General features: G+C 40.8%; 1 protein-coding gene across 2 annotated transcripts in view; it reads right to left on the bottom strand.

Annotated features, from left to right (window-relative positions):
• Window positions 1-20,803, bottom strand: part of ino80 (INO80 complex ATPase subunit) — a 35,206-nt gene extending 14,403 nt beyond the window's left edge. The window contains exons 1-26 of one of the 2 annotated variants that reach the window (XM_088403879.1): window positions 20,674-20,803; window positions 18,271-18,326; window positions 17,961-18,177; window positions 17,606-17,739; window positions 17,471-17,538; window positions 17,248-17,394; window positions 16,903-17,023; window positions 16,622-16,827; window positions 16,330-16,383; window positions 16,045-16,248; window positions 15,728-15,932; window positions 15,595-15,662; window positions 15,204-15,407; window positions 14,930-15,010; window positions 14,551-14,646; window positions 13,867-13,926; window positions 13,641-13,783; window positions 13,353-13,555; window positions 12,790-12,875; window positions 12,202-12,369; window positions 11,947-12,080; window positions 11,798-11,865; window positions 11,632-11,725; window positions 10,905-11,097; window positions 10,348-10,488; window positions 9,899-10,124 (exon numbers count right to left, since the gene is read on the bottom strand). In XM_088403879.1, coding sequence (XP_088260005.1) covers window positions 9,899-10,124; window positions 10,348-10,488; window positions 10,905-11,097; window positions 11,632-11,725; window positions 11,798-11,865; window positions 11,947-12,080; window positions 12,202-12,369; window positions 12,790-12,875; window positions 13,353-13,555; window positions 13,641-13,783; window positions 13,867-13,926; window positions 14,551-14,646; window positions 14,930-15,010; window positions 15,204-15,407; window positions 15,595-15,662; window positions 15,728-15,932; window positions 16,045-16,248; window positions 16,330-16,383; window positions 16,622-16,827; window positions 16,903-17,023; window positions 17,248-17,394; window positions 17,471-17,538; window positions 17,606-17,739; window positions 17,961-18,118 — 3,262 coding nt within the window. In that variant the 5' untranslated portion in view covers window positions 18,119-18,177; window positions 18,271-18,326; window positions 20,674-20,803. The remainder of the gene's footprint in view (window positions 1-9,898; window positions 10,125-10,347; window positions 10,489-10,904; window positions 11,098-11,631; window positions 11,726-11,797; window positions 11,866-11,946; window positions 12,081-12,201; window positions 12,370-12,789; window positions 12,876-13,352; window positions 13,556-13,640; window positions 13,784-13,866; window positions 13,927-14,550; window positions 14,647-14,929; window positions 15,011-15,203; window positions 15,408-15,594; window positions 15,663-15,727; window positions 15,933-16,044; window positions 16,249-16,329; window positions 16,384-16,621; window positions 16,828-16,902; window positions 17,024-17,247; window positions 17,395-17,470; window positions 17,539-17,605; window positions 17,740-17,960; window positions 18,178-18,270; window positions 18,327-20,673) is intronic. The other variant, XM_088403880.1, reaches the window with a different exon arrangement.
• Window positions 20,804-20,913: the final 110 nt, after the last annotated feature.

Below are 20,913 nucleotides of genomic sequence, written 5' to 3'. Positions count from 1 at the left end.
GGGCCTGCAGAGGTGTTAAAGAGGAACTAATAGAAGCGATGAACAAGGGAAACACCCGGGGGAGTTTGTGAGCAATTGGGAGGGAGCTAACCTCTGGGTCAGCGACCTCAGCCCTGGTCAGTCGCAGGAATGGAAATATACTGAATTTTGATGTCTGAGCATCGAAGTCTAAGGCTGCATTTTGAACGCAACATAACACAGGTAAATAGTACAACTATACAGGTAACAATGTCACCACTGTGGTCCACAATTTTGTTTTTGCCATCACTGACATGGTTTTCAGAGTTATGTAGCTAGAGTGTAGTTCATTATTATAGCTATAGTGTAGTTCATTATCATTACGATATTTGTCTTCAATAATAGAACTAGAACGACACTGTATTATTAAAGAAACAGTGTGGAAGATTTAGACAGGTTTTCATTAAAAAGGAATAAGTTAAATGATTGTAAATTTCAAAAACTTGCAAATTCATGTGTTTTTAATGACCAACAGTATGTTTTAAATATAATCATAGGTCTAGTTATCATAAAATTATATTACACCGGAGGTGGCACTTCTCTGGAGGAGGCCATGTTTGTTATTGCTATGGACAATGGTAAATGCAGGACCTGCAGCACCCCCTGCTGTCCGTAATGAAAAACGGTCTAAATCTTACACACTGTCCCTTTAAAAGTTTTTACATCAATTATTTCATTACAGTACACGAACAAGTCTAAATTTACAGTTGCATTAGTGGTATTTCACAAGGGTGAAGAATATATGCCTGTGGGTATTGTTGTGTGCTCTGCCTGCATGTGGTGGTATATGAAATAGATAAAATATCAGTTGTTTAAATAATTATAATTACAGAAACTTACAGCTATCCTGGCTTCCTTAGCTGGTTCACGCTGTTTTGCGTCATGTTCATGGTGTTATGAAATTCATAATGTTTAATTCACTTTGTTTAACGTTTAGTTTAAGACACTTCAACTTTTTGCAGACATTAAAAAAGTACAGTATACCTGTATGTGAATTTCCTTTAGCTCATTGATGGACTTTCCATTATATTTTAGCATTAAGCTAGTAGATGTTTGTGAGGGAAAATGAATGTTTTGCTTGAATATTTTGGTGTTTAAGAATACAATGTTTCACTCTTTTGTTTTGTGATAGTTAGTGATAGTTATGGTAAACTTATAATGCAGGTGGCAAACAGCTTGAAGCAAACACACTTCTTTGGAGAACTGTGCAAGTGAGAGAGTTAACAGGGGCTAAGTAGAAATCTAAATACAAGAAATAAAAATCTAAAGACAGTCAAAATAGCTTATATATGTGTTTTAATAGCTTATATGTGTTTTTCATCAACTGCAAGTGGGTCTGGTTTGTACATATCTCCTGCAATAAACTGAATTTACTGAAATTGGTGTTGAGAAGACACTGAGAGGCAAAAAGTAATTGAAAAATGTAAGGAGATTAGGAAAGTGGCAGTCATGTGCTGTCTGACTGAGCTTCCTTGCTGACTGACTAAATGTAAAATCTCCGACTGCCGAGGCTTTGCGCTAGCAGTACTGCTCGGCTCCAGCCAGCAATCTGTTGCTGCTTAGTGGATTACGGTTTAAATCTTCCAGATTCTGCCTTTGGCATCGGATGATTTGTTATGTGGTCCAAAGTGAGGATCTCAACAAGACATCTCAAAGTAAATCTTTGATGAATACAAAGAAATTCCAGACACATCTTTCCCAAACAGTCCAAAATACATAAAGGAGCCAGAGCCATGAAGATGAGAGAATCACTATTTCTGGGGTCTGTCTCAATCCACCATTGTGCTTATGGTTTTTATTATATAATGTTTAAGCAATGTGATCATAAAGGAAATGGATGGCCACCAGGCATGTCACTTGATTTAGGGAATGGCTTTTACTAGATTAAAAGACATAAAAATTGTGAAACATGTTTTGAAAATGTGCAAGTATAAAAATGTATACCAGTACTGTTTAGGGTATTTGTAAATTTCAAATAACATCCATCAAAAAAGTCTAAATACAAACGTGCACTCAATTACAGCTAAGCTTCTTGTTTCATTAGTATTATGGTATATTTATGGCTTTTAACCATTTTTAATGCACACATTTTCTGTTAAAAGAGACTTTATTAATGTGTACAGGTTAGAGCTCGACTACAGCGCATTTGAACTTAAACATAAATATACATGGCGATCCTTGGTTTACAATACTGTTTTTAGCTTCATTTTAGATGGAAATATTAAAGGAGGCACCACAAATGACAAAATATTTTTTTTTAACTGACAAAAAAAATACGTAGTATGTAAAAACTATTCATCAATCCATCCATTTTCTAAAGCCGTCTATCCTCACAAGGGTGACAGGCTTGCTGGTGCCTATCCCAGCTCACTTCGCGCAGTCAGCGGGGAAAATCCTGAACTGGAGACGAACAAACATGCATGCACCCAATCGCTTGAAAGATGAAAACAAACAAAAATTTGAAAATGGGTTCTTTTTAAATAAATGACAATTGACCCCGAAAAACTTTAAGGATAAAGCTCCTTGGTATTTAACAGTCTCTGTGAACAAGATTTTTTAGTTTACTGTTTTTTTTTACCTGATTGCTTTAAGGACGAGCAGTGCTTTTCATACAAAAATGTGTGTCAAATTTCGACTTCCACTAGCATGGACAACACTTTGGATATGTCAACGCCATAAGAACAAAAGGTCAAGAGGTATACCGAATAAAGTAGACACAAGTTCACAATGCCTTTTTTAAAATTTAAATTTCATAAACTCACAAACACAAGTATTGTGCTGAAAGGACAGCACAGCGACGACCACGCCCCAAAACACAAGCAAATCCCATTTGGTCACACCACTCTGTTGTTACCGTGGAAACACATATCAAGCTTCACCACCTGTCTTGCTTTCACAGCACCAACATCCCCCCAACACACACACGCGCATACACGCGTGCGCACATACACACTCCAATCCAATCCACCCTAAAAGGGGTGCCCAGGCAGCCCCTCCCGGCTATGCATCCTGCTGGCAGATTAGGCCGCGCTGTCCCTCCTCTTTACCCGCCGTACCCCCTACAGCTCCTTCACCATCCTCCGTCACCAAAAGAAAAGACCCCCCGTCAACCCCCCGCCCCGGCTGCCTCTCCCCTGATGGTGTAATCCAATCCCTGTAGGGCCAGAGCCAGAGGCCTGACACGGTCCTGACCCAATTAAAGGCCTGCTGCCAGCTAATTAACCCCGGCCCAGCCTCAGTGCCTGGCGCCTGATACTCCCAAACCAACTAACGGCGCTAATTTCATTAATACGCCACGCCGGTCCTTCTCGTCCTGTCCTGTCCTATCCTGTAACCATCGTTCGCCCCGCACCCGCCTGGAATTGGGCCAGCTTGAAGAGGGGAGGCGGCCGATCTCCTTGATGAAAGATGATGGATGGTCGGTTATGTGAGAAATGGAGACAGATGGGGGTCGAAGGCGCGATCGAACCTGCCGTCAGGCCCTCACTGTATCATGATATATTATACGGGCCGATCAATAAGTCAATGGGCAACACTTGTTCGGCACTGCCGAAGATGGAAATATTAGCCCAGTGCTACTTTGCCACCATTGATGGGGAAGCTTAAACTTAATTTCCTAACGGCGATAAGCGGGACAGGGGCTTTAGAGCCAGATGCTAGCGGGTTTTGAATGCCCAAAATCGGGAACTTATTGACAGGGGAGCCTTGGTTCCCGACCAAGGTTATGGACACTGCACAGAGAAGAATCTTGTAAAATGATCATCAAAATTAATTTAAAAATTAGATGAAAAACATAGAATACATTGTAATTAATTTTTTTTTTGTTTGCACAGTGGTGCCCTTATTTTAACATAAAGTTGAGAAACAAAAAACATTTAGAGAAATTCAAAAAAAATATTGTCCAGAAAAATACGGTTTGTGATGGTTTCTGAACGGTATGCATTGAAAAAACGAATTAAAATATCCTACTATTGAAAAATGAAAATGGAGAAAAACAAAAGATATGTGTATGTATTGTATGTTTGAAAAATAAAAAAACAATATTGATGAAAAATGACAAAACCTGGGGTTACAAACGGCATACAATTAACTAGTTTGCACAAGAATACAGCCCAAGGTGGCAGTCTCAGTTACTGCTGTACTTTTATTATGTTAGATCTATCTATGTATAATGAATAATTTAAAACATATGTTAAAACACAATAAAAAAAAATACCAAATCTGAACTACGATGCAAAAGTATGAAAAAAACCTATGGAAAGTAAATTTTCATTTCATTTCCAAATCAATCCAGGGGTCCTTGGGTAAAGATAATTGTTTAAATTTATAAAGACATGTATAACAGAAAAATATTTAAAAAAAAAAAAAAAAAACAAATAAATGACAAATTTAAAAAAAGATAACATTTTGTGAAAATACAAAACATTTAACAATAATGGAAGAATACCCTTAAAACTGTTTCAAAAGATTAAGATTACATTCTTACACTTACACTGCATTACCACACATTACTAGAGTGTGGTCTATTTATTGTACAATGTATATTTTCTCATTTGTGATCCCAAAATGATTCCTTTCAAAAAAAAATATATACACAGAAACCCGAGAGGAACGTGACGACAATGCCTAGCCACAAACATGCAGCAACCCGGAGACGGCTTGATTAAGACTTTCCAGATTTCCCGCCACAGAACCGACTCAATCACTGCGGTCACGCCAATTTAAAAAAAAAAAAAAAAAAAGACTGTATATAGACGAATAATGTGGACAATGTCTCCCCCTTCAGTCTACTGTGAGACCTAGACTACTGGGCCTGTAACCTGCTGAGCTAGACATTTCGTTTTGAACTGGATTCCAGCGAGGGGTCAACGGTGCCACTCGGATGAAACTAAAGCTAGCCTGCCCGACCATGTTGTTTTGTGCCCCGGCTATCAGAGCACTTCCTGCCATTTTTTAACCAAGAGCAGGGTTCCTTTGAAGGAACAGGAAGGCCGGGCTGCACTTCCCACATCCCCCAATGTGGGTTATGCTGGCATCTCTCTCCCATGGACCCGACTGATGCTCGCTTACGCATTCCAAATACAATCGTCTCGATGGTTTGAAAGCTTTTCCTCAAAGTCACACCCTCTTGTCGCACACATGATCCGTCAATTGGCGCCGCATCATGAGAAGGTGGTGATTTTGTGGAGGGGGTTCTTTTAATTAATGTTGTCGACGTGGCAGCAGAAGGTTATTTTGGTGTCACACTGGAATGTTCCACAAATAAATCTTTAAGCGTGGGAGCAAAACAGTTCTGTTTCATAACAGGGCATGTTTTCCATATATTCCAATTGACAAATAAAAAATGAACTAGAAAAAAAAATATACAGTGCAACTGAAACAACTGCACATGAAAATGGAATAAAATTACCTAATTAAAAAAAATTGCAATAAAAGTTTTAAAACAAAGAGCTGTAATATGTTTTATTTACATGTGTTACAATTTAAAGTTAAATACAACTGAATTTGACTGGTTTTCTCATGTAACGCGCTACTTGGCTTCCCTGCACCGAGTTCACTGCTCAATAAAATACTAGAAACAGGAGTCCACAACATTTTGTGAAAGGGTTTGAGCATCTTGAATGCCTGAGATCTCCCTAAATTGTTGCTGCATGAAAACCGGATTGTTCACAAGTCTTTTTGAAAAATAGAAGTACAGGTTCGATATTTCTTGTAACAGTTTTTCACCGTTTGCTCTTTCATCATTTTATTTATTTGTTTTATTTGTTTCATTGACCCTGCTTTCATGGTGAGTTTTTATGCGGTATTTAATATTTGATTTTTATCTTGTTTATATATTTTGTCATATTTACTTCTTTACACCTGTCGAGCATGATGGGTTTGTTTTGTGTATCAAAGGTGACAGAAATTAAATTAACTTAGATCTAGGAAATAAGTTCACTGCTCTTTCTTTGCACAAAGGACTACTGCAATTTGCAGTGGTTATTTTACAAAATATATATTTTTATGTGAGCTAGATACATATTCAACGATGAATAAGACTTGTACGTTTATCTGAATTGCCTGTTTGTACCATGTTTGCGAACATTATCTGTGAACTTTCACCAGTCCTTCTCAAATTGTGGGTCGGGCCCCACAGGCCAGATGATCTCAAGCAGAAGACTTTGTTTTTATCGTGCGATGTGTACAGTGGGCCCCCGGTTTACAAACTCCCCCTCTTATGAACTTTTCGACTTACGAGCGTGGACCGTGGCGTTTTTTGTCCCCCTCTTTGGGGGGGTGCTGTCCGCGGCACAGTCAATGCCGTAAATTTAGACAGCGGACTGGGGGAATAATTTCCCACGGCATAACTGACAATATCTGTGCCGCGGCACGATGCCGCAGCACACAGCGGTTGAAAAACATGGATCTAGCTTGATGGCACAGCTGGTCGGTGTGTTGTGAAGACTTTGCAAACTTTATCAGTTAGACGTGGCTGCTAAAATTGCTAGTGGCGGTAAAGGAAGAAGTAAGAGGATGATGACAATAGACACGAAGCAGGAGATAATAAAAAAAGAATACAAAGGAGGCGCATGCATAGTTAACCTTGCTCGTGAGTATGGCCGTAACCACTCGGCAATCTTCTAAGGGCAAGACTTTCCATGCCGGGGGACGGACCTCGGTAGACAACAAAATGGAGAGGCTTCTTCGATTATGGATTAAAGAGAAGGAAATCGCTGGTGATACCGTATGTTCTAGTTTGAGAGAAGTTCCCGTTTCAGAAAATAAATAAATAAATTCAGCGGGTTGGTCTCTGCTCCCCTCCGCCTCCACCCAGCTCAAGCCACGTCGCCCCAAAGGTAAATGTCATTTTTCCTTTGTATATGTTATTTTATTTAACTGTACAATAGATTATGTTCCTCATTTTTAATATGTGTATAAAGTCGTGATGTTTTTACCTAAGGTTTTTGCACGCGTTGCACGCATTCACTAATTAACATAGGTTTGGATTGCCCGTCATACGAGCAGTTCGAGTTACGAGCATAGCTGCTGAACGGATTAAGTTCGTAACACGGGGGCCCACTGTATTTGCTTATCCACAGCGACAAGTGGTGCAGTGGCACTCTCGTTGTCAAAGTGTGTACAGAGTCATAAACATGTTTAAATTGCTGTCAACAACACTTTTTTTCTCAATAACAATTAATGATGAAGGTTATGTGGATGAAAAACAGCTCAGTTTTATGCCTTTTTCTTCAGGTTAAAATGTTTAACCCTTTAAACCCCTTAAACAGTCAAAACAATCAAAAGTGTCCGTAACAGTCCGTAACAGTGTCCATAACAAAATCCTGAAAATGTTTGCCTGTTTCGAACCTAAAAACAGAAAAACGTGTGCCTAACAAAGGCTGAAAACGGCCACTATGTCCAGTAAAAAGTTAAGATATTTATGCTTCCTGTGTTAATGTTACAGATCAATTTACATTTATTATTATTTATTGATTCAACATTTTTTTCAGCATCAAACAGTTCATAAATGTTTCTAGTTGAAAAAGATGGATTTTTTTTTTTTTTTAATATCTGGCAGTTTGATGCACTTGGAAGGGTTTTTTTCTGTTTCAGACTAACTGCATAAACCCTGTAAAAAAAGTAAACATTTATTTACAACTTGATTTATATTTTGTTTGTGGAAATGAAAGGTCTTGCCGATTGCAGTACTTCCGGCTATACCAATGACGCATTTCCTTTTTCAGGTTTTAGGGCGGCCGCGCTCATCAAACAGCATGGTAACGCTAGCTGACGCCATCCTCTGTGAATTGTCAAGCAGGAATGCCGTAGGTTTCAGTTCATTGTATTTCACACATAATAGTATCGATATTAAGGTATATTTTCATCCTTTTGCCAATAGAGGTACTTCCAGTTATACCGATGACGCATTTCCGTTTTCGGGTTTGATAAGCGGGCGAAGAGGCAGCGCATGTGGGCCCCACCGTTAACACTTCACTCTCATTTTTTTTTAAAAATCCTTGTTACAGATGGATGCACCTAAGTCAAAAAGTGCAGTCTGGTAGTATTTCATTTGGTCAACAACACCAGGGAAAGCTGTGTGCAAAGCATGCAATGGTGAAATCAACATGGGAGCAACAGTAACAAAAAACAAAAACACCTGCAACCCGTGGCCCCACCTCTGGATTCATCACCCTGACTTTTATCAATCTTCAAAGACAAGTCATTGTAGTTACGTTTAACTTTTACTGTATTTTCTATGGAAAATTTCCAGAGCGCTAATTGTTTAATTCAACTTTATAAGAGTTGTTTCTGAGTCTAGAAAAATCCGACACTTCTGGAGCTATTGTTTTCTATTTTTTTCGTCAATTTTTACGCTTTTACTGCAAATGAATATTGGTTCCAAATATCGATTATCGGCCTCCTCTAACTACAAATAATCGATAGCGGTATCAGTCCCGAAAAACCTATATCGGTCAACCTTGAGTTAAAACATCTGGGAACGATATAAAAAAATTCACAAAATGCACAATATGCCCTCACAGGCTTTGTTTTTTCCTCCTGTGCCGCCCCGTTCCTTAATAAGCCCCTTGATTAGATTCCTCCATTGATAGCATCGTACTCACGCTACGCCGGTCAAAACAAACAGTCATTCAAGCCCTGCCATTTGTTCTTAAAGGTGTACATGGGAGGGGGGGATCTGGGAACCTTCAGCCGAGCTACTGTACATATCTAGAGCCTTGATGTGGCAACAATGTGCTTGGCGGAGGACGGGTGCCGCGCCGTTGGGTCACTTCCTTCCTTCTGAGGCTGAGAAAGAAGTAGCCGACTGGGACGCAGGCTTCAGATTGGCTCATGGACCACCGAACACAGTCCTGACTGCAAGTCAGACTCAGCACAAGGGAGAGTCTTAAAGAACACCTCATAGCCCTGGCTCACATACACACACGCACACACACACATGTATATCCAAACACACACACACACAGCGCATCTAATAGTGTTACCTAACGTAGCACTTGAACAATAAGAAGCACATCAACTTCCTGGCTTTGTCCACCTCCTTGTAACTTCACATGAGCACTCAGACGGTTCTCACAGACACACGCAAATACTTGTCTCACTTTGGCGTAAAAACACTGATGAACAAAGCAAGCAACATAAAATGCCTATTTGTTTGGGGGTTTTTTTTGTTTGTTTTTTTAGGGGTGTGTGTGTGTGTGGGGGTGGGGGGGGGGGGGGTGGGGGTCATTGGATATCATCAGAATGTGAATTCAACCTAGTCTCAATCATCATGTTTGTCCATCTTGACTATTAGTCCTCAAATTTTAACCGCATTTTAGGCTTTAGATGGTTTGCTACATTTTCATTTTTAAATTACAGGAAAAGTGAGCACTGCCGCCAAGTGGACCCATCCATACCTAAGGTTTGGTTGCCAGAGATTTGCATATTTGGGTTTTGTTTTGTCTTATACTCCCATTTTTTTTAAATGTACATGTGAGTTCACACTCTGCCAAATAGGATTTCCAGCCAAAGGAGGGTGGTCAACAAAAAGTATGACAAGCAACCGTTTTATCATTGTAAGCAGGTCAATGAGAAGGGAAGTGTTGTGTGCAAAAGTGCAACGGCCTCTCTCCTGCCACACATCCATCAGCCTCCACTTTGCTCGGAGTGACCCACAACTATACCAAGCCAGACTCTGAGCTCAAGCACACGTACGTGTTTCCAATCTTAGTGATGACACATACACGTAAGGGATGCTGACAGGCCCGGTTCAACCGACTTTCTCAACACCGAGCTGACCTTTTGTGGCAATTGCCACTGGCTCTTCCGACCACTGAGATGTTCATCTTATGACTACGTGTCATTGATGCTTGAACTTCAACGTCAAATAACTTACCTGGTATCCGAATGTAGGACCAGCCATGCTGAGGGAAGACGGCCATCACGCCACCAGGGTGTTGTGGGAAGAAAGCACCCGCTCTCCGGCGCCAGTCAGAGGCCAGATCGGGCGTGCCAAAAAGGAAGCACTCTTTGAAGATAGCGCCACCCCCGACGCGCATCACCCGCCACTCGTGCTCTGCGCTTCGATCGGCACAGTAGCGCTCCATGGGAACCGCAGTGACCTAGTTGATGAGATCATGACTTTAAATACATGGGAAACAAAATGACAAGTAAAGTCCTTTGGTGTTACGCGATTTATAGATCAATACCACAGCAACAGAGGTGATGAAAGTGCCTACGTGGTTTGAAAAAGATTTTACAATATGCCACTATTAAGCATTCAAATGTGAAATAATAAAATACTATTAGCATGTTAACATATAGCAATGACACAAATGTACAAACCCTCGGTGTGGCTGCAAGCAGAAACTTGGGTGGGAGTGCAGGCTGGCAGGGCCATAGTCGAGACGTGGCAGAACGTCGACAGTGGATAGTCATGTCAACATGTCCAACCATGCCTGGCCTGAGTGCTGTGAAGACCAGGTTCTGATACAAAAAAACATTAAGTATTGATATACATGTGGAAACTTTGTTGGGAAATACAATTACACACAATTTTCAGTTGAATTACACAGTACTTTTCTATACTTCAAAATGATCTCACCCCCTGAAAGTGTCTTTGTGTCAAATGTTGCAGAGGTCTTTGAGTACAGCCCTTCAGTAGATTAATGTCAAAAGCCAAATTAAAGTGCCAAACGTGTTATGTAAATGTCTGATGACCTGCATCTTAGCAACGATGAATACTGCCATGTGGCGAGATAAATCACATATTTCCAGCTGTGCACTACAAATTTGTGTGTGGATGTTGAGTACAGTGGTAAATAGAAATCGTTGGATACATAGTGCCATCTGGTGGGAATTCCGAACCTTGAAATAGTTGCTGCAAGACCTCTCTTACTTACTCGAAATACAGGGCTGGTTTGCGTGTAGGGGAAGGATGAGGGTCTGTGCATCCACAAAAGGAGGTCTTTGCGAGACAGAGTCCTGGACCGTGGTGACCCCCCGTCGTCCCCAGCCCCTTCTTCCTGGGTGGCAAACAGCTGCTCACAATGAAGTCGGTACGCTGCCTTCAGGGAGAGAAAAAGGGCTAACCACCTAGAGATGAGAGCACCATGGGGTAAAGAGAATAGGCATTAAAAAATCAGAACCAAGAATGAAAACAATATTTGCACGCTCACCGTTAACTGCATTAGAGCTATGAAAAATTACACTTCCTCTTTTTGTCTGGCGAAAGCCTTAACACATATATTATTCCTTTTTTATTCCACTTGTTTTGATATAATGTGCAAACAGACGTATTAACTATTATTTAGTTTTTTCATTTCATTCATACATATATTGATTTTTTTTTAATGAAACTGCATTGTAATACATCTTAGTTCATTTCCCCTTTTATTGCAATAAATGTTATTTTAAGCACATTTTGAACTATTGACATGGCATTCTATCAACTTGTATTTTATGCCACTGCTGTAATTTCTTTTTTTAAGCTGTTTATTGTTGTGAAATATCAACATTAAAACCAAACATAAGCTCTTTTAAAGCACTGCAACATTAAAATCATAAACATTTTCAGCCAAAAACTGCATTTTGTTTTCAATTTCTAAAGCGAATCATACTCTAACTGACCTTACTAATGTGCCTTGCAGCATAAGGTTGGACATCTCGGCCGGCGACACATCAATGAAGCGCAGGAAGGAAAAACAGTTGCCTTCATCATCACCTGGGTTGGTTAATAAAGCAATTATATTAAATAAGATCAAATTTGGAAGTTTAATATTTTAAAGCTACTCACTTCGCCTGTGAAAGAGCGACTGTTGGATATGATTTGGGGAAAAGGGAGAAAGCAGCAATCGCAGTGACCTGATAGGGAAACAGAGACATGTTTTGTGTGGTCAAGATCAGTGCTATGCATGTATGTGTGTGTGAGTACTTGTCTCGTACTTGTCTGTGGCCTGGCTGTGAGCATGGAGCAACCCATGACGGTAGAGGAACTTTGACAAGACGAAGGGCATGAGGGACATATGGAAAGGTGATCGCGTCTCCTGGCGTTCAAACAAGTCAGGGTGATTGCACACCTGCAAGAAAAAAAAAACGGTCATTATTGTACTGTACTGTATATCAACCCTGGTGAAACAACAGGACTGGGTGATATAACCAAAAATTGAACACTGAACATAAAATCTTACTTTTCCTTACCTTCCTGAATTGCATGACCAGATTCATGAGGGATGAGGTGGTGCTGTGGGATTGCTGGGCCGTGCCCATGGAGGACTGCAGCAGGTCCTCGATGGAGATCTTGTTCCTCAGGGCCTGGTAGAGCAACCTCTGCCGAGAGGTCAGCTGGCAGTAAGTCAGGATCTCAATCTGGGTCAAGGGCATGAGAAACGAGCAGTGAGGATTTACATTGAAGGAAAGAAATTAACACAAAGAAATACAGCTGATGTGAACATAACCTCGTGATACGAAAGGAAAAGGGGAAAGGAAAGATAAATGTGAAGCAATGGTCAACCTTTGACTTCCACAGAGGGGGTTTTGAGTGTGTAAAGCGACCCCTGAGCCTCCAAACAGAACCTTCACGGATATACCAGCAAGGGCTCATTATGGCTATATGACATTTACTTTGTCAATAAGCTGCCCGAGAAGATGAATTGAGCAAAGGTGCAGGTTTACATTGTACCACACTTTGTCTTAGTTCCTGCGGTGCTTACCCATCATAATGATATATCCTGCCTGACATTTGTGTGGTGGGAGAAGGAAGTTGGTTTGTGTGTCTTTGTGTTGTACCTTGTCCGAGAGCTCATTTTCCACATCCTTCTTGATTCTGCGCAGCATGAAAGGCTTGAGGATCATGTGCAATCGCGAAAGTTGGTCTGTGAACCAACAAGAATAAAAGATCAACTGTCAAATTAATGGCCAATTCTATTTGATAAACATTTCCTTTGGACACACAATGGTAAATTGACAGCTAATCGGTTACCAAATTAACAAATATTTTTGATAATGGATTAATCATTTAAAAACCAAAGGTTTTTCAAATCTTAAGAATTTCAGCTTCAACGGGAAAAAATATCAGATGTTTTTTTTTTTTTTTTTTTAATCAAACTAATTTGCAATCGTCACCTTTTACTTTGGTAAACTGTGATAAACATTTTGGCAGACTTGATAAAATATTACTACAAACCACCAACCAAATCATTAAAAAAATGGGTGCATTTTTTTTCTTAAATATAGAGGCCAAACTTTTTTTTTTATGAAAAGGGTTTCAAAAAGTGATCACAGACTATTAAGTGACTAAGACAACCTTCCATTTTCTCTCCAAGTTTAACCAAACAGACAGATCTACTCACTTTCATCAATGGCCGACTTGTTCTCGGCGTGGCTCTCGATGTCCTTGGAGAACCACTCATTGAATTCCTCGTGGGAATCGAACAACGTGGGCATGATAAAGTGCAGCAAGGCCCACAGCTCCGCCATTGTGTTTTGGATGGGTGTCCCTGTGAGCAGCAGCCGGTTTCGACACTGGAACTGGAGGAGGATCTTCCACCGCACACTAAAATCGAAGAAAGTAGAGACGAGTGTTTTTTTTTTTTTCCAACAATGCAAATCAAACACTATGAAATGATACAAACGCTTACCTTGTGCTGCTTTTCAGCGCCTGCGCCTCATCCAGAACCATGTACTGCCACTTGACTCTCTGGAAATACTTTACGTCCTGGACCACCAGCTGGTAGCTGGTGATCACTACATGGAACGGTGCATTTTGAGTGTAAAGGGTTTTCTGAACACACACACATAGACACATGACAGCTGATTTAGACACACAAGAAGAAACTAGTTATATAATGCTCATATCTTGCTTACCTGGCTCCAGAATTTACGAATAACTTTGCGATCATGAGGGTTTCCCCAATATGGCAACACCTGAGACACAAAGGGAGAAGATTAATACAAGTCTGCTTTTCTATCTCTGGCAAATTTTGTCATCTGCGCAAAACACAAAATTATCTCAAAACGAGAAAGGCATCCTAAAACAAAATAAGTTGCCCAGTTTGGCTAGGAACAAAACATCAGAAGACCCCTGATCTAATCCTATCCTACTGTATAGTTATAAAAAGGTATGAATTTATTTTACTACAAAAAAAACTGAGAAAATAGTATGAAAACAGAGCCAACATGACGCTCCCAGAGGAAACATGTTAGCTCAGCTGCAAGCATGAATCACGGCTTCGATTCTTAGGTCGCTGACAAATGTGATGTGAAAAGCATTTCTGCATCATTACGTCGATCAACGCCGGCCGCCATTGAATTGTTTTCGGTCAGTCTTGAGGAAGCTTATCTTCAAATTGTGTAATACGCTCTTTTCACAGCTCATTAGTAGAATAGACTGGGGCTGATTTATTCTTAGATTTGGAGGGAAAACACATGCATGAGTCTGTGTGTGTGTCCATGGCACGTAGACCATTTTCATATGTGGCACTGACTGGATTCAGACAGAATACTGCCTCCTAGTGAGCATCTTTCTTCAACTGTGCCGAAGATTCCCACCTTGAACTTGGGCACAAAGCGCGAGAATTCCTGATGCCAGTTGTTGAGCGTAGATGCGGGGGAGATGATGAGGAATGGGCCCCAGATGTTGTCTCTCTGTGTCAAGGGAAAAAAAGTGGAGATTGTTCTGACTTTTCATGCTACCGCAGAAGGGTTTAAAACAGGGCAAATATTAGCGTAACATTTGATAACCTGAGTAGAGAAAACACAATCGATCAGGGTTTACGAATTGCCCTGTGCTAAAGGCAGTTGGTAAAAGGCTAACGTGCTATCAGTTGGAATGTTAGTCTTCCCTCACGTATAAGGAAGTATAGGATTTAGTTTCTGTGAGCAAGTGATAACAGAAAGAAGCTCATTGCGGTTCTTTGACAGCACCTACTTCTGCAAGGTGGGCCAACAGGGCGATACTCTGGACTGTCTTCCCAAGGCCCATCTCATCTGCAAGGATTCCGTTAATACCCTGTGAAGAATCAAAGCATTTGAATCCAATCCTGGCTAAATGAGCCTATTCCATGGCCAGAGTGACCCTTTTTTTTCCACAGGCAGGAGCAGTAGCCCTGAAGAGCATAAATTGCGACCCAGCAGGAATTCACCAGAACATTTGAGATTACTCACTCTAAGCATGGCCCATTCCTAATAACACTTTGGCTTACTTGTTCATAGAGGTTGGCGAGCCAGTTCATGCCTTTGAGCTGGTAACCCTTCAGCTTGCCGTTGAAGATGGTGGGTTGCGGGATGTCCTCACCAGCCTGGATGGATGGGTTAGACAAACTGTAGCTTTCACCGAAACTAGAGGCGGCAGCCACGGAGGAGGACGCGCAGCGGCTGTCGTGGGACTCCTCATCAAACATGCGTGTCTGCAATGGAGAATTTCAAAATATTTCAAGAAAGCAGAGTTTGTGAGCCTCTGGTTCTTAAAGCTCTGACATCATGAAATATGTTATCTGACAATCATTGCACTTTGGTCAATTTGAGCCAGGAAAAATCCTGGAGTCTGTACTAAAACATTCAAATGTGTACATAAACAGCATGCCATCAACTTACTCTCTGTTGATGGATGTGGTACGCCTCCTGTGCATTCCTAAGAGCTTGGGACTTGTAGTATTCACTGTCTGAAAGCATATAATCACATTTTAGAGCTTTGGTGATGATTTATTGGAAATTAGATGAATCGTACCGTAGTCCTCCTGTCCCACATTGACCATCACGCCTCCACCAATGTCAATCTGTCGCCGTGCAGTGGTGTCATCCAGCTTCTTCAAAATCTCCTCTTGGGCATTGTCACCCCCCAGCGAGCCAGCAGAGGCTTTGCCGCTCATAAAGTGGGCATAGAGCTCTGTCTGCGTGATGAGGAAGTTGAGCTTGCGCTGCTGACGTTTGGCCTGGAAACAGTGACGGCGCGTCAAAATGAAAGTATAGAATCTGAAAGCATACTACACTATATAATACTATACTATAATAATACTGTATATTGAAATGCCGCTTTCCCTTTACCTCTTTCATTTCCTCATCAAGTTTCCGCTGCTCCAGTGCCTCCTTCTCGGCCCGTTTCCTGTGCTCTTTCTCCACCTTGTCGTACTTTTTCCAGTAGAGCATCATCTCCTTGGTGAGGCGGCGGGCGCGAGGCACCGTCTCCTTGCAGTTCTTCTGTGCCTGGATGGCAGCGCGCCGCACCTCTCGCATGCACTGGTGGGCCAACTGAAGATGGGACAAAAGGAAAAAAAAGAGGCGCTCTCCAGGGGTTCACCTGGGGTCATTGACAAAATGCACCGGATTTACCTTTTTAGCATTGGTTAACACAAGGTTCTTAGCGGAGGTCTTCTGCTTGAAAGACTGCAAAACAGGTCAAAATGGAGGTGACATATTTGGACATTTTTTAATTGTATACAAACAACTAAATTTGCTCACTCAAGTTTGAAATGAAGCACCAAGTACTTTTTATTTTTGTGACTTGCCTATTTCTGAAAAGGTGTTGGTCTAATGTTATTAAAACATTAGCAAGACACTTGAGAACGGTTATAAAATGTCACAGAAAATATGTTAGATTATAGCAAAGATGAGTCTTACTTACCTTGGGGATTTCCTTCTTGGCAATGGTGAGCCAGACCTTTCGTCGGCGTGCATTCAACTGCTCCACACTCAAGTGCTTCTTCTTCAATATGGGCGCTGGCGCGTCCTGCGAGAACTTGGCAAAGGTCTTTGCCACATAAGGGAGGCACTCGTCTAAAAAGTCGCCTTCACCACGTTTCTTCTTCTTCTTCACTTTTTTCAGCTTGGCTAAGAAGAAAACTGCTACGTTAATATTTTCTTTACGAAAGGATGATGAGAACATAATAATAGTACTTTAATTACCCTTAAATTTTTTCTCTTCTTTGATTTTCTTCTTCTTCGGGCCCATGAAGTGACGTTGTTGCTCATAGAAGAGGTCTTGACTAGAAAGGAGGCCCGTGCTGTAAAACTGGTACTGCTGAAGCTGCAGCACAACCATTTGGAGAAAATGTTAAATCAATTGTTTATTGATACTCCACTCAAGAACACTGGGAATTTTGAATTCTTTAACAAATTTCTATTGGGGTGTATATGTCATGGAAAATGGATGAATGGCTAACTCGAACTGGAACCATTGTGAAGTCACACATGTGGCAGTTTTTAATATGTACTAATGTTTCCAAATTACACTTCTGGTATTCCAATTACCTCGCGGTCCATGTGGAATTTGTTCTGGTGCTGTTTAGTGTAACGGTGTAGCCTCAGCATGTCGTGCAACTCATCGCGTGACATACAGAAGTCCGAGTCATCCGAGTCCGTGTCAGAGTCTGTGGTGTTGTCGCTCAACAATAGGCTCTGACCAAATAAAAAAAAAAAAAAAAAAACATTTAGAGACAGTACATTAGGAAAAATTAGTGCAAGATATTCTCACCTTCAACCATTTCCGATTTTTCTTCATTTTAGAGAAATTGTACAGGTTTGCCTTGTCCATCTTTGCGTCTACAAAGAAGAAAACTACTTTTAGTTTCATGATGACATCTTTGAGACAAATATCTTGCTTCTTTACCTTGGAGGAGAACACCATTGAGAGGCTTGCCTTCGACAAGTGTGTCCCCTTGGTCACAAGGCTCCATCTTCACCGTCATGGGTTCGATGGTAAGCCCGGAGCTCAGGGCGCCATCGCTGTCGTCACTATCATCGCTGGAAAAGTTATAATATGGAAATACACTCAGCAAAAATTTACAAAGACTTGTACAGAATTCAGGAGGAAAACATTTTTTAAACTGTTACATATGAAAATTAGGGCAAATATAAAAACAGACATTCCAATGTGTAGTAAAGATTCATAAAATCAGTTTTAAAGAAATCACAATATAGCAGGAATGATGGAATTATAGTCAAGAAGAATTGTTTGACAGTACCTGGTGACATCTCTGTTAAAGATGGCGGCTGTTTGGCGCAGAAAGGTTTCTAGCCTGAGGGAGCGCTCCAAGCGTTGCAGGTAGAGAGGTTTGGCCAGGCCTGACGAACCACCCACCACGGCGGCCGGCTCAGGCCGCCCATCCTGCCCTGACGCCATGTACTCCTGATACAGCCACCCGCCCAGCTGGGCAGGGATTTTTTTTTTTTTTTTTTTTACTGCACAGGAGAAAATAAAGACAAAAGGACCATTGAATCAAAAAAAGACACACAACTTCAAGGACAAAACAAAGTTCTCTAATGAGGGCCTACCTCCTCTGTAAGTGCTGTCATTATTGGTTGCAGGATTTTGAATACACAGAAGAACCCTAAACAAAGATAATGTATGAGCATTAAAGTGTAAAAAGTTATTTTTATTAATATCTCCACTATACTGAATATAGGAGATTTGTTTCATTTGTCCTCTTTATATTATCTCCACCAATATCACACATATATGTATGTATTACATATATTCAAAAATATAAATATGAGAAAGACAGACAGTAAGAAGATGATTTATTACGAAACAAAACTGGAGATAATCAAGAAATACGAAGCTAGCCTATTCTAGGCTACCTTTACTAGGGAATAGGGGCATAACAAGCACCACTCAAAGGTAAATAAATCCTTTCTATATTTTGTATTTATGATGTTTTCTGATTGTATACATGTATATAATATATAAGTAGCACTTACCATACTATTTTGATACCAATTTTTAATATGTATGTACAATTTTGATGATTTTACCTGGGGTTCTTAACGCATTAGCTATTTAACATTTGACACATTTGACTTTTGGTTTGCCCGCAATACGGCGAATTCGCCTTACGAGCCCAAACGCAGAACGGATTAATCTCGTAACTCGGGGGCCCACTGTACTCCCTGTGCATATGGGTAATTTTTCGCATGCGTGTGGTAGCTTTAGGGGCATTACGGTAAATGCAGCAATAAACACACCTCCCCTCCTATCTGTAGCTAAATCTTACAGTCACAAAATACAGAGTGTACATGAATATAATTTGCTGACAAATTAACTATAGACAAAATGTTTTTTCCAGCTCAAAATGCCTAAAAAAGTGGACCATATGTTTAAAGACTAAAAACATATTTATTATGAAAGACACACAATTGTGAAAATATCTAAATATTTTTAATGCCAATTTATTCTTATAAAATCAATATGCTATGATTAATCGACAAATTGAATAAGATAATCATTCTTGATAACCAATAAATTGTTGAGACAGCTTTTTAGTTTAAAGTTGTCCAAATGCATCTTCATCCAGCTTCACTTCAGCTTTTCAACATCAAAAACTGATGTAATTTCTGTAGTACTCCATGAAAGCGGGCTGATTAACAAGTTATCTCAAATTAAAATGTTTATTTTAGGAAAAAATATTGTATGTATGTCCGTTTTGTGACATTAGAGACCAAATGAACAACTGAATCATATTTATGTTTGTGATTTTTTTTTGAACTGTCAATTTGAAATGTGGTTTAGAATAAATAGGTGGAAATTCAAACATGTTTTACTCCAATTCAATGGCAAAATAATTGACAGATTAATTAAATTAGTAAGTATTATTTGAGGCCCAATTAAAAATGTAAGAAAAATACGCAATCGCTTTCAAATTAAAAAATACTGGAGAGAAAATCCCAATTGGGGAAATACGAAAGAAGAAAGAACGTGTCTATGTGTTCGTTCTAGAGTCTCATTCTGGTCACAAGTGTACCGTATCTATCTAAGTTGATTTTGAGTAAGAGGTGGGGTACACACCCTGGGGTCGCCAGCCAATCGGAAAGCACATTTAGACAAACAATCTAACGTCTGTATAAATTCATCGATTTACATGCATGAGGGGGAGGAGAAACTCATGCAAGCGCGGGAGTAAATACACAAATCACGCAAAGCTGAAGTTCGAACCCCGAACCTTACGACTGTGAGGCAGGCGTGCTTGTTTGATTTTAGACGCTCCATTAAACAGACACAAGTTGACTTACCGCCAGCATCGTGATCTGACAATATACGTATTTAATAACACTAAAATCGATCTTTATGTGTTCGGGAAATTGTGGATTAACCAGTTGTCACCATTTGTTACTTTCCTAGTTAGCATATGCTAGCTAGGTGGCTAACCTTGAACTGTGTTTGAACGGTTAGCTAGTTAATGTAGCAAAGAGCTAACGTAGCTCAGATGCTAACACTTTAGCCGCATTGCATCGCATCAACATAATTTGAGGGGCTCTCAGTTCACCTTTCAGAAGGTGCATCGTGTTTCATAGCCCAGTTGGACTGCAGTGTGGGCCGGTCTGCTTAACTTGGGTCCCTATTAGCATTAGCTTGGGGGATGCTAAAGGGAGTTTTGACAGTCTTCGAGCACGTAACATTAATATGAAATGAACACAGCCGCCCTGTCTCTTTAAGGCCACCACCTCCTCTGCTTTAACTATATATTAAGATACCGCTTTAATGACTTTAATTGTCTAGCCTGCTGGTAGGGAGAAGTGGCAAGGCCCTAACCGGCGCACCCTCGCATCGAGTGTCCTTGCAGGGGGAAGCACAAGTCGTGGTCATGAGCGCGTTGAGCGGTCCCCATGCTTTTAATTCTTTTCTACCTCCCGGCCATCTTCCCCCCACCATTGCTCCTTTGCCGTAACGGTGTCTCTCACCTCGACCCCCCGTGTGGCCCCTTTCACTTGTCTCTCGCCGCTGCTGCCGACTCTCGGTTCCCTGACTCCAAAATGGCGGTTAAAGGCGCCGAGTGAGTCTGTGAGCTTTGAGTCTGCAGCGGCGGCGGAGAGGCGGCCACTTTCTGTTACTGAGAGAGCACAGAGACACGACGCCATGGAGGCACAAGCAAGGAGCAGGTTTTTTAATCGAACGCAGAGCGACGGATGATCATTTATTGG

Source organism: Hippichthys cyanospilos, chromosome 20, assembly GCF_059441005.1.
Source record: "Hippichthys cyanospilos isolate Australia breed blue-spotted pipefish chromosome 20, RoL_Hcya_1.0, whole genome shotgun sequence".
Classification (NCBI taxonomy): domain Eukaryota; kingdom Metazoa; phylum Chordata; class Actinopteri; order Syngnathiformes; family Syngnathidae; genus Hippichthys; species Hippichthys cyanospilos.
Note: the sequence above shows the minus strand (reverse complement) of the source record. Positions and strands in the feature narration are given on the sequence as shown.